Below are 19,989 nucleotides of genomic sequence, written 5' to 3'. Positions count from 1 at the left end.
CTATCTATCTATCTATCTATCTATCTATCTATCTATCTATCTATCTATCTATCTATCTATCTATCTATCTATCTATCTATCTATCTATCTATCTATCATCTATCTCTCTCTCTCACTATCTATCTATCTATCTATCTATCTATCTATCTATCTATCTATCTATCTATCTATCTATCTATCTATCTATCTATCTATCTATCTATCTATCTATCTATCTATCTATACATGTTATGTATATACGTCCACCCACCATTGTCTGTCGGTCTGTCTGTCTGTCTGTCTGTCTGTCTGTCTGACTGTGGCTTTCATAGTACTAATTTATGGGAGAAGGCAAATCATGTCAACCTTGTATTTGTGTTATACGTTTAGTTGAGTAAAGTGAGGTGTTTAATATAATTACATGTAGAAACAATATTGTTCTGGTGACTGTAACCTTGACAGTTAATTGGGTAGTGCCACATGTCACAACCTTTGACAGCGAGTACTACTTTGTAAATTTGCTGTCACACTATCTCGTTGTTGCAAATAACATTTTCAGGTGTCAAAATGAAGAGCGTAGTTTGTAAAACTTGCTAAAGTCTAATTTTGAATGTCAGAAAGATAATTTGTACTTCCGGGTCTTTGTTTGCGAGTCGACTTTCTTTATGCGACACCTTCAATTCTTAATCTGTATTTAGCATATTTTCACTTTAACTTTCATCACTTCATTTCTTATTTTTTATTTATTTATTACATCCTTTTTGGATAAGGGGTTCCCTAAGTATGTTAGGAGCAGCACTGTCAGTAAAATTGAATACAGTACTAAAAATAGATAAAATATGACTAGCAAATCATATACAGAAACAAAACCAAAACACGGGTATATAAAGGGACAAATATTTAGTCAAGCAACGTTTTTTTTCTAAAATATCAAGTGAACTTACTATATCTATTGGAAACATATCAGTGTATAAATAGGTAATGATCTCACTCTCCTGTCTCCATTTCGAATTTGAAGGTTCTATCGATATCACGAGCCTAGGAACATGACCTCCTGGCAAAGCGAAATCTATACCCCGGACACTGTAACTGTATAGCCAATGTATTTGGGTAGTCAGGTCGACCTTTCCCTCCCTTATTGTGAGTATTTTACCCTTGTAGCACAGAAGTCTGTTCTGACTGTGAAATCACGAACTCACTATCAAGAGTTTAGATGGCAAGATACGTAGTGCCGTTCAGCTTTAACCTGTCTTCTCTTACGATTGTACTAATCCTTACAACATTGTTGCAAATATGAATAGATATAAGCTGAGTGCTGATTGATAGGGCGACATGACACACGTGATATCTTACAGACTGCCAAGAGTCATGCTAAATCTAATTGGATATCGAATATAAATATAAAATAACGTAATGATCTATCACATGTTGACAAGTACTTGTAATTTAATTGCCTGTTTTGTTCAGTTACTCATTAAATATTTGCATACAGTTCAAAGCGGGTCACCTTCCTCTTAACAAGTATCTAATATGCACAGTATGTATATCATCCAATTGTAGTGTATCCTCACAATAATAAGATCACGTGGGATGCGATTACATCATGCAATACATCATAGGTTTACATCAAGTTGGTGGTCATTTCAAAATCCAGAACAGATGTCTGTGCTACAAAGGGCAAAAGACCTGCCAGTTGGTTTGGATAGCTAGAGGCCACAGTGTTAAAGATGGCCACAAAGGTCTCTGGGCTAGCATCAATCAATACATACCAAATATGGATTTATGTGCGACACGATCGTGCTGCTTATTACGAAAAGGAAAACAACACAAAATAGCAACAACAAATTAATTTGGCATTGGTGGTTAACCATTGTAAATATCCGCGGTTAAAATTTGACACGTGACCTCATTCTGACTACAGTAGTGCTCACGTCCTGTAACACTGGCCATCCGGCATCAATTGCTACATATCCCTTCTTGTTGTTAAATATCCGTTACCTCTCTGTTATGGTTTAATTGCCTACTGATTGGGTTCCAACTGAAGTCGGTGGACCTCATAACATGAAAAGCATCTGTTTCTTCAAGTCTATCAAAGTTAACCTTCAGCAAACGATTAATGACGTCACAGTAAGGCAATGTTAGGTGACGTCAGTGTAATACCCCATAACTACACATATTGTAGTGACGTAGAACGCAATAAAACATGTAATGAGGTTAGCTTGGTTACTAAGGTTTACCGCTTGTAGCTGCTATTGCCTGGAGGGTGGGAGGGGATTGAGAAGGAGGGTTGACGGATTTCATGACAGACAGGGAGTCGGAATGTTTTGTTCATATAATAAATTTTTTTTAAATGTTCTCCCTCATGGTAGGCCATGCGCATGTTCATTAACATACATATACATAAATACTCAACAACAACAACAACAACAACAACAACAACAACAACAACAACAACATCATCATCATCATCATCATCATCATCATCATCATCATCATCATCATCATCATCATCACCATCATCATCTCCTACATAACAACTTAAAGCAACTACAAGAAGGATGAGGCTTCAAGATCCTAAATAAGTACCGTATAGGCCTAAATAGATGAGATGCACATAGCAGAGTCGAACATTTGTACCCAGAGAAAACGAGTGCAAAGCTTTAGCTTCTAATAATCACCTGTCGGCAGAATGATTTGTACGATATCTGTAACCCATACTGTAGTAGTGCATACACTATATATAGGCTAACAATGAGTCTTATAGTAATGCTGCCGTCTATATTCACATCATAAGTCTTATCATCAATAAATTCTCTTACAGGGTGAGGTAATATGGGGGTAATTTGTTGAAATATCAATATTTGAGTATCCAATCACCTTATCTTGATAAGTAAAGCAACAGTAATAACCTTAATGTAGAACTTCATGACTTAATTTGTTTCCCCAGATTACTAAATACTCTGGGCTATTTATCTTATGACTTCAACATTTTGTCAGAAAGCCATATCTGAAAAAACACATGTATGTTTGTATATCTGTCTGTCTGTCTATCTATCTATCTATCTATCTATCTATCTATCTATCTATCTATCTGTCTGTCTGTCTGTCTGTCTGTCTGTCTGTCTGTCTGTCTGTCTGTCTGTCTGTCTGTCTGTCTGTCTGTCTGTCTGTCTGTCTATAAATGTTTCTGTATATACGCAATGTGATGAGCAGGGTTACGTAAATAAATTGACATGATTGTGATCCAGAAACGTCAATGAGAATACCGTGTTGAATCATTCAATCATTCGGGAGTACACGATAATCACTGATAGAATATTGGGTTATCTCTAGTGACCAGCCTTTGGGCGAAACTGATCAAATATCATCATGATCATCGCTCAAGCATAGAATACTGATGAGTAGATGACAACAGCACCAACAATCTCCCACAGTCACGCTCACAATCTTCAGATAGAGAGATCACATCACGACAATGTAAAACACTGTAGCTGTCGTACTCACACTAGAAAATTGTGTTTAGGAACTCCGAATGTTTGGGCAAATATTCCTGTAATTTTCATGCGGCATGGTCATGACTATCTCTTTATCTTGCGCAAGAAGAGTTGCTGTAAAGACAACTACTGTACAGGAACCCTTGCTTCTACGTTTACCGACCGTGTGCCGTGTACTAGTGCCGCACTGAATGACAGCATCGACGGATTTTCACTATTAACCACAGCTGGACCCAATTTAGCTTGTATACTAATTTCAAATTGGGGTCACAGTTTATACTCAAAAAAGGAGAGTTTCTCTCGCAATAGACAGGGTTATTCGATAAGGAAAATTGTTTACTTGTGCTTACGGAAAAGCCCCGAGATTCATATTATTGATTGCGACTCAATGAAGTGGTGAAGGAATTTTAACTGAGCATACCAAACAACGCAATTCCAGGTCTTCTCGCAGCGAATAAGTTAAACCTCATGAGATGCTAATAACGGACAACTCGGAGAAGTGTCGTTACAGCAATCGTTCATGTGAGTTCTCATTCATTACAGTATTAAGAGGCCACTTGAAAGTTTAAGAGCACTTTACTGTCAAGATGTATAGTGACTGTAGCCCGTGTTGCAAGTGTAATATTTCAAGTGACTTCTGACAGACTTCTTATGTCTCCAATTTCGTTTCTAATCACAGGGTTTTAAACTGAAGAACCAAGATATGCAATGCTTAGTCATGTTATCAATATGTATCGAAGACGCTTCGTCGGGATGTCATTGGTATTCTGGTTACTTCAATTCAGCTTATGTCCCGTAATGGCAAGTAAGTAGACATTCTTCCACACAAGTCTATATTCTCGGTGTATTTTATAAGGCAATGTGATTAACCCAAAGTGCAATATGTATAGTTGGAATAATACTTGTTGACGTGAGGGTTCATGTAACATTTACACGTCGTAAACCACATGCTAGTTACTCCGAACCCATCACTCTTGTCATAAACACTGTTGGTGTATACTGTGTAGACAGACAAACCTAACCAAACATTCGCTTGTATAAACTGCTTGATACACTGAACTTAAATTCATATACAGACAATTTAGATATTGCTCCCTGTGACAAATTGTAAAAACGTACACATTGTCTTGTTTGGGAGTTTTCAACGACAACAGTCTCTCACTCTTTAGACACAGTTAACCATCAATCTTTAGAAGGAATTCTTTTCTCAGCGTTTGGGATAAATTTAGACACATAAAGTATTGGATGTAGCATTCCTAGGGAATTGAAGCCGATACAAACAGCAGGAAGCTAGTGAAGGCAACTTAACGAAGTGCTCATTTTACAATGAAGATGTGTGAGCATTTGTAGGTCAACGAGGCAACGACGATTGGAGTTTGGATATTTTTCCTCGTTGCCTTAAATTTTTACTTTATTGCCTTTGAACAGACCGAAGCTTAGACAACAATTCTCCAGGGACATATTCACGATAGATCTGATATTCCGTGATAATGCTAACCCATATATAGTGTGTGTGTGTGTGTGTGTATGTATGTATGTATGTATGTATGTATGTATGTATGTATGTATGTATGTATGTATGTATGTATGTATGTATGTATGTATGTATGTATGTATTTGAACCATGTTACATTCTAATACCCCAGACAACATAGCAATCAAAATATACTTGTTATCCAGCGCATCCTTCACCAACTGTCAAATCAGGACGGGCTCAATTCCCACATCACATATAACTGAGTGTTTCGCCGAATAAATATTTAAGTAGTCAATTCTGAGTGGTTTTCTCAGCATTCCTGTAGTCGAAAGATAAATCTGTCCCTATAGATGCATCTTGCCTACCACCTCACTATTCTTGTACGATGTTCATGACCTAAAATTGGTACACTGAACTCTGACACCAAACGAGACGACTGGGACGCTGATAAAAGCCTCATCTCCCGAGGCATGGGTAAAAAAATATATGAAACTATTTATGTCTCCCGAGTTGAGCAAATTAAAAGAAAACATTATGACTGCTCAATTAATGTAGATTTGTTAAAAACTAAGACAGGCGTGAAGAGGATTTCGAGATGTGGTGAATGAAATATGTCTATTAGTCCTGGGACACTACGTGTATTGTGTATCTTACTGAGTCCAGTGGTTAGCTATTTACGGTAGAAGGGTTTACCTAGTTTCTTATGCACCTTCGATTTTAAATTGTTGTCATGGTAATGTTTTATTTAACAAAATAACGGATAGATTGAGGTATTGAAATAAAAGTATTATACTGATAAGTCATTATTTATTTGTGAACCTACGATGTGTAAATCATTCAGAATAACGAGAAAATTGTATATGATTACAAATATCCCAAGAATACTGATTCACTAGGAATAGACTGATGATATAAGATTGATGATATTGTCATACTCGGAATTATTTATGATTCGCGATTTGTATTCCCGAACAATGGTAATCCATGTTGCATCACATTGGGAAATGATATTTCATAATTCGGTGTTTCAGTACCAAAACACTGATATTCGACAAGAATTTACTTAAACGAATATTTCGTACAACCCATCTAATCTATCTTGAATACCATCATAGTCAAATCACATCTAAATGGTTAGATATTTTATTGATTGCTGTCTGCACTACACGTGCATGATTGGATGATTTTCCAGCGAAAATGTTGTCATTTACAAAATGTGTTTCTTGTTCATAACTTAAATCCTAATGTTTGAATACTACTTCTATCCAATCTGTGGAACTATAATGATTAAATACATGCATAGGCTAATTCCCTGTTCTGTACCGACTATTTCTATATAGCTCTGCCACACGACTGTTTTTCACACCCAAGTTTAAATTCTAGTTGGACGTTTTTCTTTAGTTGCCGGATTCAATATCTGTGCCTTGGGGTCCCACGCTACGGAACCCTTGACAGTGAATAGGGACGCTGGCACAAAACTCTGTTTCTGTTTTGTGTAATTTTTGAAAGATAGTTCCCCAATATGAACTTCGGCGCCATGCCACATTTCATGTGGTGGTCGGAACTTGAGATGGATAAGAGCTGTACAGTATCGTGTTTGTCAATAAACGAAAAGCACTTCAACCAGACATGCGTATTGGATTACTTCTGAACTTTAAATACCAAGAGAAAGAGGTCCATTATATATATTTGCCTAACCTGTCAATCATAGCGTCAGTATAATTAGCATACAGTGAATGTCAATAACGCATAAATGATAACATTTTTTAAAGTCAAGACATATATATAGATATCGTCATATAATTGTTGGCTGAAACAAGGAATATTCAAACATAAAATTGTGTGTGTATGTGTGTTCACAATGTGATAAAATGTAACATTTCATGCGCATTCGCGATATGAGTGTCTGTCTTTTGTATGTGTAATTCGTATCAAGAACATTTTGTGAGATGTAAAAATTATCGTGCCGCTACATTGACGATCTATAGTCACTCTGGTTTGGTAGTACATATCACTCGATCATGGTCAAACGTCGGAATCTTTAGTGAATAAATAATGACATTCATAGACATTGATATTAATTTGATAATTTGCATATGTTATAAATATAGTCGTAGAACTCAAAAGTCATCGCATCAAATAATGGAGGTATTTAATCATGCATATTAATTTGATGATTTACATATATTAGAAATAAAGTCGGAGAATTTAACAGTCATCCATCAAATAGTGGGTCTTTAACGATGCATATTAATTTGACAATTTGCATATGTTATAAATATATAGCATTAAAATTCAAAAGTAATTGCAGCAAATAATGGAGGTTTTTTAATCATGCATATTAATTTGATAATTTACATATACTATAAATATAATCATATAATTCGACTGTTATTACATCAAGTAATGAAGGTTTAAACATGAATACTACTTTGATAATGTGCGTAAAGATATCGTCCCACACGACATAATTCTCAAGCTATCAATATGAATTTATAAACATTGATATCATTTTCACATCACGAAAAGCCGAACTTCAGTTATCATCAGGTGCAATTTGATATATATGCATATATAATATACAATTTGATATTCATGCATTTCATAATTTTGATACCAAAACTAGGGCATATGTACATTTTAACAAATATTTATTTGGAAATTTACATATACAAGCAATTTTGATGCGTCACGCATATCAATAAGTACAGAATTTTTAGACAATGTGTACAACCAAGATAGAATAAATGGTTTTAATTTGCCACGTGTTATTATTTTTTTTAACACGCACCTTTTTTATATAAAGAGTGCATTTCTGTATTTTATTCATGCACATGTAGGAAGCAACCCTCATATCAGTATAGTAAAGATGAAATTTTCTTGGCATCTCTGGCCTTGTCATTATGCACGCATCATCTATAATTGATTATGTACATACAAAATCAGATAGAGAAAAGGAGCGACTAACCCCCAGGGAAAATTTATCTCTCAAAGTATACATCATCAGATGTTTCAAAACGATCTAGACTACGAGCGAAATAGAAACATATTGAGAATAGAATACGGAATTCTATTTTTGCTTCTCATCATTTCAATTTTATCTTCTCTTTTAGTCTCAAAGGAGATCCGTAATTTTCATATGGAATTCTTAGATGACACAAAAACAAGGTGCGACTATCAATAATATAATACAGGTTTGAAAGCACCTGTTAGCGTTATGATTAGGTACAGTAATTATGACAAAATTGAGGTGCATATATGTGGTGTATATTTTATCATTCATGAATTACTTGCAATGTTATCAAATAGATTAACATTCTTTGTCTCGTTGTGTAACCTCATTTGACCTCATGAAATAAGTTCTAATTATTATCTGGCCGTATAACATTAACGTACTATATTGTAATTATTGAGAAATGAAGTTCTTCCGGCGCTCTGTTTACAATTAATTGAACATGAATGCCTCTCGAGCAGTAGTCCATCATTTAGGTGCATGCAACGCTGAGCTTTGTAATAAAGATATATCGGTGACTACATTTTGCTGTCGAGATAAACTTCATGAAATGATTGATGCCCCAATTTGCGTACAAACATCTCGGCTTTCAAATAATAACATGATAATTTTAAGTAATTGCAAACGATAACAAGTAAATATTGATATTATCCAGCCCGCAGTCTCGGAGAAACTTTATCATGAAAGATTTATCATGCCACAGAAGATTTGTTTGATTGTGTGATTTGATTGTAAATAGGTATTACAATAGATGTACATACATACATACATACATAGATATGAAAGATATATCATGCCACAGAAGATTTGTTTGATTGTGTGATTTGATTGTAAATAGGTATTACAATAGATGTACATACATACATACATACATACATACATACATACATACATACATACATACATACATACATACACACATACATACATACATACATACATACATACATACATACATACATACACACACACACACACACACGTACATACATACATACATACATACATACATACATACATACATACATACATACATACATACACATACATACATACATACATACATACATACATACATACATACATACATACATACATACATACATACATACATACATACATACATACATACATACATACATACATACATACATACATACATACATACATAGACACTACAACTTAAATAAATTCACTTCGATTGTTTTTCTCCCTTAAAGCCAGTATTTCAAAAAAATGGAAGGAAATCGAGATACTATTGCAAATAAGAGTAATATATTTGTATATATTTATATACATATATTAACTGAGGGAAGCCAAAATGGTAGCATTTTAAGCTCTGTTTATTACATGAAAGTGACAAGCTGTCTCATATTCCAAATGGAATATATTGGCGGATGTTAGTAATATCCTGAATACAATGAGAGAAGTATATGTAATGATGTATATAAATTCGAACAATATGCATAGTTATAAACTTTAACGATTGAATTATTGATGAAGCCGACATATACGACTTGTACAATAAAAGCAAGTTAACCTGTAACACAGCTGACGAGACTATCTCATTAACATTGCTACATTCCATTGTTTTGCTGGACGAGAAATCATGATTATTAGCATTGCTACATTGTATTGTCTTGCTATTCAAAAACCTTAGCGATAGTTATAGTATATATCCATGCCTGTATGGATTTCAAGAAACACTGTTCAGTCAAAAGTCTGTCACTTCGTTTGCAGACAGTTTCATATTGCTTAAACGGCCCTGTTAACTGGAATTGAGAACAAAATGTAATGTTACCGAAAATAAGAGATGCCCTGTCTGTTGAAAAAAATGTCACGCCAGTCAACGTTCTGTTTCAGGTTACCTGACTTCCATTGTATGATGTACACTCGACTTATTTTCGCTTCTAACATAATTACAACAGCACGTACAGTTCACCATGTGTGTCTATTTACCAACTGTCACATTTTTATTTTATTACGCTCTTAAAAAGTCCATTGTTCGATAATACGTTAACAGGTGTTGCCACCGAGTCTAATATCGGAGTTATCAATGTACGTTCTATGATGAATTTCTGTTGTATTGTGAATCCCAAAACTACGTTTGATGGTCGTCCGGTGATCTCCGCATGGTTGATGTTTTATCAAAAGATTTCTACTCAAAATGGAGGTAATGAGACCATCCCCAACAAAACATCATCCTTCCCTAATTACTGATGTTTGATAAATCGAAATACTGATGAATTGGCTAACTGACTACAGTAGACCGTGACTCATCCAATACAGGAGGATTTATACGCTCACTGCTTACTATTATAAGCACCATTTCAATTTTATGTTTGATTTATTCCGTTATCTTGAAATACCGATGGTTAATGTATGCCTCTTCGTCTTATCATGGGGAGTACGTTCTTGCAATTACGATATACTCCCGGATGTTGCAGTGAATTTTCTGACATCGAAATGGGGCCTCCAGACAGTATGCAGAAGCTCGTATGCGCTGTACGTTTATCTGGTATGGAAATTAAGTAGCTTACGAAAAAAAACAATTGACCTCTGACATTTGCTTCAACCTCTGACCATTGCTAATAACGTCAGTAGAAGGGTTATCCGTGGAGATCATTGCTGGCACGACTTTGGTTCTTGAAATTCTCCATTCTACGTCAGCTATCTTTTTTTCATTAGCGAGGGCAAAGAGTGCACAACTGAACATCTATAGCTCTGCCGTGCAGTTATGTTGTAGACAGAATCAGCTATGATGCATTCATTCTTCTTTTCTCGGCGTTTCTATCGTACATACGACATGAATTTAAAACTCAAGTATCGATAGATAAATTGCGTTGTACCCAATCTTTTCCACGTCATTAATTTGCATAAACATAGAAAAAGTGAAATTTTTAGCTTTTGTTTGCTAACATCACTTAGTATACATTCAGTCATTTATCAAAACATCTTACACATGGCTAACTAACGTATTGGTTTCTGGAAATATGAAAGGATAAAACATTAAAAAAACCTCAAAATATCATATTCATTTTTCTTGCTTAAATACCTCAAATTAACGCTTTTAGAATGATATAAAACTAATCAATTATGTTTTTGGAGCATAGAATACTACTGTAACAACTCAAGTAGAGGACGGCTTTGATCTCAAGTGACTTACAAAATACACTTTCGTTAATAACACGACGGTTGCTTTTGAACAAGATGGTTACACCTTTCCCTCTTTCATATTGATATGAAAAAGATGCCGATGTCATATATAAAAGACAGGGTTAAGACGTACGACCACCCTTGTTATTTGAAGATTGAATGTGACGAAAGAAGTAATTTATCATTGCCGCTAAAAATTTCACTTTTACAAATTGATAGACGCATACTCAAAAATTTTACCAGGTAGAACCAACTTACGTATTATCCCCAATATATTACTTCGTTCAGCTAAGGAAAATACGAGTGACCTAAAGGGCCTTGTCAATTCGAGTCGTCGACTTAAAATGCTCCCTCAGGTCACCTCATATTTCATCGAAAAATAATATATTTTAGACGTATGTAAGTATAATTTATGACAAGTTGGGAAGCGTGAAGTCGACGTCGATCGTTTGGAATGGCGAAGACACGCGATGTGTAATGACATAGAACGGCTAGTATAAATCCTGTATTGTTTGGTTCGAACATGTTCAACTTGGCTAAACTCGCGTGTGGTATACTAGTAAATGAAGATGGTCGTGCTCTGTATATAACTTTCACCCATCGAGTCTCGTTAAGCTAACACCGACTTCGTAACATAATGATACCAGATATGACACATTTAAACTTTAGCAGGTACTCCAGGAATATATCCCTTCACAAATTACTGGAAAAATTAACTTGTTACTTGAAGTTAAGAACACCAATCTCCCGAGGACATGAATGAGACAGGAATGATCAATTTCCAAAGACATGCCTGTTTTTAAAGTATCTAGTGATTATTTTTAGTTCCATTGATGTCAGATTTTATTGAGCAAAAGAAAAAGCCGAACTCCCATGGGCGTGATTGAAAGGAGGAGTGTAAACAACCGTGTGTGCCGGAAAAAGCGAGGTTCAATTAGCTACATTATCGGATATCCCCCAAACGACCTAACTCATACTCACAATTATTTGCACTGACATATTTTCAACTTCAAAATATCACTTATGTCACCCTTCGGAATAAATGTACATATAACATTTTCTGCCAAAACAAACGTAAATTCCCTAACTGTTGCCAGTTGACGGTAAATGGGAATCGTATGTGTATACCTGGTAAAATGTGTTCATTAAGGATCAGCAGACGACGATGAAATCCGAACTATTTCTAGGGAAGTGTCCCATGCCTACGTGCACGTGTCAGAGATACCTAATTAGAGAGCTCCGACTAGTCCGTAATTAGATGGCTTTTTCGCTCGTTATGAGATGATATGATGGAGGTCATTTTGGTACGTGCTCAAAACTGTGATGGAAAATAAAACAAAGTATATTTAATTGAGGTCATTTTTAGCATAACTCAACTGTGGTTCAGTCGTGCTAATGGCGTGGTAAAATGTGTGCGTGTGTACATGTGTTTGTGTAACAAACGAACAGCGACAGCGAAATGATAATGTATATTGCATAAGAAAAAAGATGATATTGAACAAAAGAACGATTCAATCTATAACCCCAACAGTTCAAGGAACTTGAGATTGAATTGATTAACAAATACGTGTTCTTCCATATAATTTCAGATTTCAACCAACCGTCTGTCATACAGTTTTAACCTTTGGGAGTCGTTCCCAGCATGCAATACGCGCGAATACTATTTTCTATATACTTCAGTTGTTGCTTTTCATTCCATAATTATTTCTCAGCTCAAATAAAATTTGCGTTTTGGATGAATATGTTATGTGAGCTGAGATTGTGAATAAAGCCTGTTAGTTGTTATAGTCATGCAATGTAAGAATTTCAATACTGATGTGTCCCATGTCTTTCCTAAATGAACATCAATAAGTATAAATTGAGAAAGACAAAGGGTCAACTCCCGTTGATTTCCTCTGCGTACAATCCATTGTGGGGGTAACATGTCGTGGAGTTGGTGTGTTCATGACATAACTTTCAACGAGTTTTTACTCGCTAGACCGACTAAGAATTGTTTCAGGCAAACACTAACGTAGTGTGTGTTACATGTGACAAACTGATTCTTCAAATTTAGAGATGAGGGGACATCGATCACGTGATGAATACAAGTATTTCATTATATTATTTCAGGAGTAAGCTTCCATTAGTAAAGTACTAATGCTGAAAACCATAGGGGCTAAGTAAATTTTCAAAAAAAAACATCTGTGCGTAGAATTTCAAACCCACCAAAGTGTAAATTGGGTCGGTTACCGTTTAATGAGTACAGGATCAAAATGAAATATTTTTAGCTCAAGTAGTCAACAGTGTCTCAATAAAAACGACTTGATTGTGTTTAAATGTACCGTGAAAATAATTATTTGATTTCCTTGGATAAATAGGAATGAACACCGACATTTCAATAACGAAATATCATAATCGATTTCGTCCTAGGTCATTACCGATCAAGCTGTCACCAAGGTTACCATAAGTTCCCCAAATGCGTAGACACGCCAGGTGCTTATAGATGTGAATGTGGACCAGGTTTTGAATGGAACAGTCAAATGTGTGTAGGTAAGTACGTTGTAAATATTTCTATTACACTTGCACAGTAATATCGGATAGGAAATGATTTTTGCAGTTGAAATGAGTGTGTCGATCCCATTTTATCGTCTGTATTCCATGAATGTGACGTTTTGGCTGGAAAAAGCCGGCATGCTATAAAACGTAAAAATGGACCTTTCGCTATGGCATATACCCTCGAAAAATGTGAAATGTTTAATGTGTAAAATGTCGACAGTTGCCCGTGCTTTAATAGTTACAGTTTTACTACAGGCCCTCTACGGCTTAATATTTACCAGGTAGGACAAGGGGGAATATCATAAATTTTGACAAGTGCAGCAACTCTACAAAATTCCAATGCTTTCAGCAAGGTTTTCGAACTAATGTGATGCCTGACACTATGACTACTCAAGAGCCTTGCTTTCAAACTCAAATTGTCACATTGTTAAATCTGGGCATTACTGATGTTACGTGTGAACTATCGATGACAAATTGAATATTCATTAAAGTTACAAAGCTACGTGCTTAGAATACCTGACAGCTTCAACTGCCAGTTGTCTTTGCTATAACGATTAGCTAGATCTGTGTTTTTCAGGGGAAGGAGGGAATGAGTGAGAGAGAGAGAGAGACAGAGACAGAGGGAGACAGACAGACAGATAGACAGACAGACAGACAGACAGACAGACAGACAGACAGACAGACAGACAGACAGACAGACAGACAGACATATTAAGATATTGTCATTTGTTGTCTTTCTGCAAGGTCACTTGTTAAAATGTCTCAAACAATTTGACAAGGGGTGGAAAGTCATTGTCAAAATATTCTTAGATTTTACTCTACATTTGACAGTACAGGGACAGGTGACCCCTGGAAGAGAAATGAAAGTTTAACGTGTGATCAGCAAATTTAACAGGGCTATTTATAGCAATTGATTATTATGACTATTTCCATGGTGACTGAATTTTTGTCTCAAATAGTTATTTGAATAACATACAACTCTCAGATAACACAAAAAGAGATAACTTATTAATATGTTCAACTTCCGAGTTGGGAATTTATTTCAGTTGTAAATGCCTGCAGCCATGACTACTTATCAAGAACAAGACTTTATCAGGAACAAGACTTTGTGCGAATTGACAAGATTTTGCCGCCAAATAGAATAAAACAAGCCAGAATTTAACCTTGACAAGGGACCCCGGGGGTAAATATCGGAGATGTGCTGTGAATATAAAAACGATAGTAACTGCATGAATACAACATAGAGTCTGACGTAAATTCTATCAACCAACTGACAACTTTAATCTAACAACATTTGCGCCGTGTTTATTTATTAGAAAGGACACATTATGACCCGAGGCAACACGCTTAAACGCTATCTCAAAGAAATCTCTTTGCTATCTATTTTGTGTTCCATTTGGGTCGTTTCTTGAGTCACTTCTCTGACTGACAATGCCGGAGGATCACATAAAATAAGTCTGGCAAATTGTACTCTTGGTGGCTAATACGTCCAATTTCAATCCATTACGAATTGTGTGTTTTATCGAGATTTAAACTAATCGTCATTGTTTAAGGCCACCATGGGCAAAATGTCATCTAAATCTACTTCCAAGCAGTTCAGGACAATTCCTAAAGTACTACTTCTCAATTTAAGTAATAATTCTGTAATTTTGTAATCGTGTGATCAGTTTAAAGTTTATAGCTCATTAGAAATCATGTTGATCTCTACAGGATATATTAATGCTTCACCTATTTCTCGGTTGGCAGTGAATAAACACACGCACAATCAGGTACAGTTGTAAACAATGAACAAAATGGCGGAGGCTTGAATCTTGCAAACGGAATATCACACATAATAAACGTTCTTTGAAATATTTTTAAGTGCGTGATTTAAACGAAACACAGGACATCACCATGATACTGCTATCATTACAATGACGTTATTTATACCTCCTTGTTGAAAAGCATAGATTGACCACGTGATCATTCTTAAATCACTGTAAAGTACAGTAGTTGCTGCTGCAAAAATACTGAGCAATAAATTTGATAAACCCCATAAGTCAATTGCAAGTGATGGTTAAGTAAACATCAGGAAGTAGAATACTGTGAGTATCCTTAATATACAGATATAAACTCGGCTTGTACCCCTTTAATGTATTTTGTTCATTACATGTAGAAATAACTTTACAAGTCAAAAACAAATGTGTCATAAACATATATTTGTTTAACCGTCACTTAAGACAGCTTTGATAAAACGGGGTGAGATTATCCACGATAAATATTTTAAATGGTTTTAGATATTCTCAAAATGTCTTGCCTGACTTAATCTCATGATGGTGTTCCCTAAAGGCATTCTGAAATGGCTTCATTAATTAATTAACCTAAACGCTGCTATCACTGTCAAGTGTTATGAGATGAATTGATACCAAGGCTGTGTCAAGGATAGGCGGATTGAAGAAAAAAAAATAAACAAAAACAAGTATCTATCCATCTCTCATGGATACTTCACATTAAAAATGTAGCATATTTTTAATGCAAAGATAATGAAAGTAAACTTGCAGTGGTAGTACACAACATATGCTTTACAATGTCAACGAAACTGTAGAAATTCCTCGAGGAATATAGATGACTAGATATCTGAATATCACTGAACTATATTCTATTGAAAAATAGAAATATTGAAGATATTATAAGAAGGGAGGTTTACATAGTACCCTCTTCTAATATCAGACGAGTTGGACTTGCAGTAATGTCTTTCTCACAAAGCGACAACTTAATTACCTGTACATGTAATACGGACCAGCTATTTGAACTAATTTGGACAGGAGAAGCTACTATTGTTGTTGATGGTTTATATTGACGATAATCTGAAATCTACCACAAATCAGACAAGCTAAAACTTTTTTGTGAGAATTTTTGTTGAATTCTGTCGCCTTGTCAAGGCGTTAATATTCATAGAATGCAATGCGAAACTGTATAAGATCAGAAAAGTGATCCCGAAGTTTCTGAACTGAGAAAAAGCTGACCTGGGAAAATAATTGTAAAGCTAATTGAAATTGTGTAAATAATACACGTTTTCCTCAATATCTGTTTTCGTGTAGTACATACAAGATATTGTTTCTTTCAGAACTAGCCATCTCTAGGTATAAGGGCAAATGAATTATATACGACAGACAGACAGACAGACAGACAGACAGACAGACAGACAGACAGACAGACAGACAGACAGACAGACAGACAGACAGACAGACAGAACTTAAATTTTAACATCCCCGGATAAACTAAATCTGGCAGTAAAGGACATTTTTTTAATGAAATAAATTCCGTGTTTGATATCCCAACAGCTAAAGCAGCAGATTCCAGACTTGAGTTCCTTGATGTCTCACCTGTCGGCTACACTCTCCTTCTCGGAAAGACTTTCCCCAAACTATCAGCATTCACCATTAGCATGTGGGTCAAAACTGGAAATATTGAAAGGGACCGGGTATATTTATCCTATTGTTATAATGACCAAACACCACAAATTATGGTAGAAGGCAGCGGTAAGACCACCAAAGTATATGTCGCCAATCAAGTCGAGACCGTTCCAACTGGACTTACTAAAAATAAATGGCAACACATGGCGTTTACGTGGACAAATAAAGGTATGCTTCACAAAACTTCATACTGTATTAAGATGGTTTTGGATGAATAGGAAACTTCATTTGCGTCTATTATCTCGTCCTTGGTTTCAATAGATGTACCATGTGGATGTTCTTCGATATAAACTGACTATAATAACAAGATTAGTTTTGTAGTGTTACACCTCCGATCTAATTTACAACCTTCGGCAAAGAGGTCTGGTGCTTGAATGACCTCCTGCTCAGGGGCACATAGCCCTATATTCTAGCGGAAACGGGAAGCTTTTGAAGATCATTATGTCTGTCAACACAAATTTGAACTATGTTACGTTCTTTAGGGCATTACATAAAGTAGATTTTTTTTTAGCGAAAGATGGTTAAGCTTACACAGGTTGGTTTGCGCTTTGATATTTAGAAAAAAACAGTAAGATATTCCATTAATCAGTCAATAACACATTCACAAAGGCTAGTATACACTCTCAACAGTTTGCTCTACTACACAAGCACACAGACACCGACACACAGACACAGACACACATACATCATACATGCATACATACATACATACATACATACATACATACATACATACATACATACATACATACATACATACATACATACATGCATGCATACATACACATACATACATACATACATACATACATACATACATACATACATACATACATACATACATACATACATACAGACAGACAGACAGACAGACAATCAGACAGACAGACAGACAGACACGTTAGAAACCACATTAACCCATAAGTCTTAAAATGTCCATTTTTTTAATTTCAAGGAGGTGAATTTGCGGCATACTTTGATGGTCAACAGATATTTCGAAACGACAAGCTAGCTGTAAACGTCACACTCCCTGTGGCAGGAGATTTCGTCCTAGGGCAGGCTCCATGGAGCAGGGAAACCCGCAAATTTGATGCTGAACGTATGTTTATTGGTGATCTTAGTCACGTGAATATTTGGTCGCATGCAATGAACAAATCAGATATACAGAAAATATCAGAAGATTGTAGTTTTATGCAATGTGGTAACGCCGTTCAATGGGTGGATTTCCGAAGTGGGACAAGAGGTTCGATGAAGCTTCGGTGGCCCTCGGGAGTTTTCGGTAGGTATACCGTCACTTTCTTCACATCCTTTTCGTTTTGCATTTCCATATACCGATGTATGTTGTCTACAAAGAAAAGTAGATTTTACACGAAAAGTAACGAGTAGGTTCTCGTTCTGAGGCATCGTCGTCGTCGGGAGAGTTCCGAGGGAATGCTTTACTTTTCTTGCCACCAATCATTAATATAAAAAATGTTTTGAATGTGCCGAGTTCAACTGTTGTTCTTAAAGCTTCGCTGGTCATCGGGAGTATTCGATAGGAATCGTTTCTTTATCTGTTATCAATCTCATGTACATGTTATCAACAAGATTTCAAATTTTCGAGTAAGGCTGTCATTTTAACCAAGTGGTAAATATCTGGGAACAATCATCAAAGACCTTAACAGCGACATCGAGGGCTTCGATTTAATTCTCCGTATAACATCTCCCAATTTAGCTTCCCACGCTCAATTGAGCACAAAATAGATAAAAGAATTTCTTATGCATTTACGTATTAGTGTACCTTGTAAGCTAAAGGTTTGTGTTATTAGCTCTCTAAACCGCAGGTTATCAAACGTGTCATGGACTGACGCCAATTCAAATCTGTGCGTACAATCTAAATGGACGTTATGTTCTATCTTTATGAAATCTTTGGTACTAGTATCTATCCGTACACGATACACATGGCTTGACCCAATTGAATTTACTCATCCGTTTCATCTACTGTATGTTAGCTACAACATTTTAACGAGCTACGTTTTCAATTTGTGATTATATTTATTCATATTAAAATGCCATGTCATGTGAGTATTCTCATTAAATGCCCTTTTTATGTCAATAATTCTAATGAGCTTATTTACATATCTGTATATTCATGTCGCATATACACGCGATGCACATGGCTTGACCAAATTGAATTTAATCATGCGTTTCATCTAATGGACGGTAAAATTGCAATTTTTTTACGACCAGCGCTTTCAATCTGTGATTATATTTATTCACATTTGAATTGCATGCCATGTGAATCTTCTCATTAAACGTCATGTTATGTATATATGCTAATGACTTGATTTGCATATTTAAATATTCATGTTGTGAAAATAGTGGGGTGAGCGTTTGCAGGTACAATTCAGGTCATTGGGTTTATTTATCCAGTACTGACTCGGTAGTTTGTGGTTTCAATTCAATTAACATTTCACTAAATTTTGCAGAAGTGTGAATGTAATGTCTTTGTTTGATTCACCAATAACCTTATCAAGTATCAAAAACGCATCAGAATGTGACAATCTGACAAACATTATTAACGGTACATATATTCGACATGATGGTTGTATTAGCTAGCTAGAGAAATAAATACAATATTAGATAAACAAGACACTGTCAAACAGATTAACAATCAAACACGCAAGCACACGCATACATACACACACATACATACATACATACATACATACATACATACATACATACATACATACATACATACATACATACATACATACATACACACACACACACACATACACACACACACACACATACATACATACATACATACATACATACATACATACATACATACATACATACATACATACATACATACATACATACATACATACA

At 35.5% G+C, this 19,989-nt stretch overlaps 1 protein-coding gene across 2 annotated transcripts in view; it reads left to right on the top strand.

Moving 5' to 3' along the window:
- LOC144452104 (adhesion G protein-coupled receptor L2-like) overlaps positions 1-19,989 on the top strand; it is a 111,807-nt gene that overhangs the window by 56,883 nt on the left and 34,935 nt on the right. For both annotated transcript variants that reach the window (XM_078143117.1, XM_078143116.1), the window contains 4 exons: positions 4,153-4,278; positions 13,529-13,648; positions 16,978-17,277; positions 18,065-18,388. In XM_078143117.1, coding sequence (XP_077999243.1) covers positions 4,182-4,278; positions 13,529-13,648; positions 16,978-17,277; positions 18,065-18,388 — 841 coding nt within the window. In that variant the 5' untranslated portion in view covers positions 4,153-4,181. The remainder of the gene's footprint in view (positions 1-4,152; positions 4,279-13,528; positions 13,649-16,977; positions 17,278-18,064; positions 18,389-19,989) is intronic.

Source organism: Glandiceps talaboti, chromosome 22 (assembly GCF_964340395.1).
Source record: "Glandiceps talaboti chromosome 22, keGlaTala1.1, whole genome shotgun sequence".
Classification (NCBI taxonomy): domain Eukaryota; kingdom Metazoa; phylum Hemichordata; class Enteropneusta; family Spengelidae; genus Glandiceps; species Glandiceps talaboti.
This window is presented reverse-complemented; position numbering and strand designations above follow the sequence as displayed.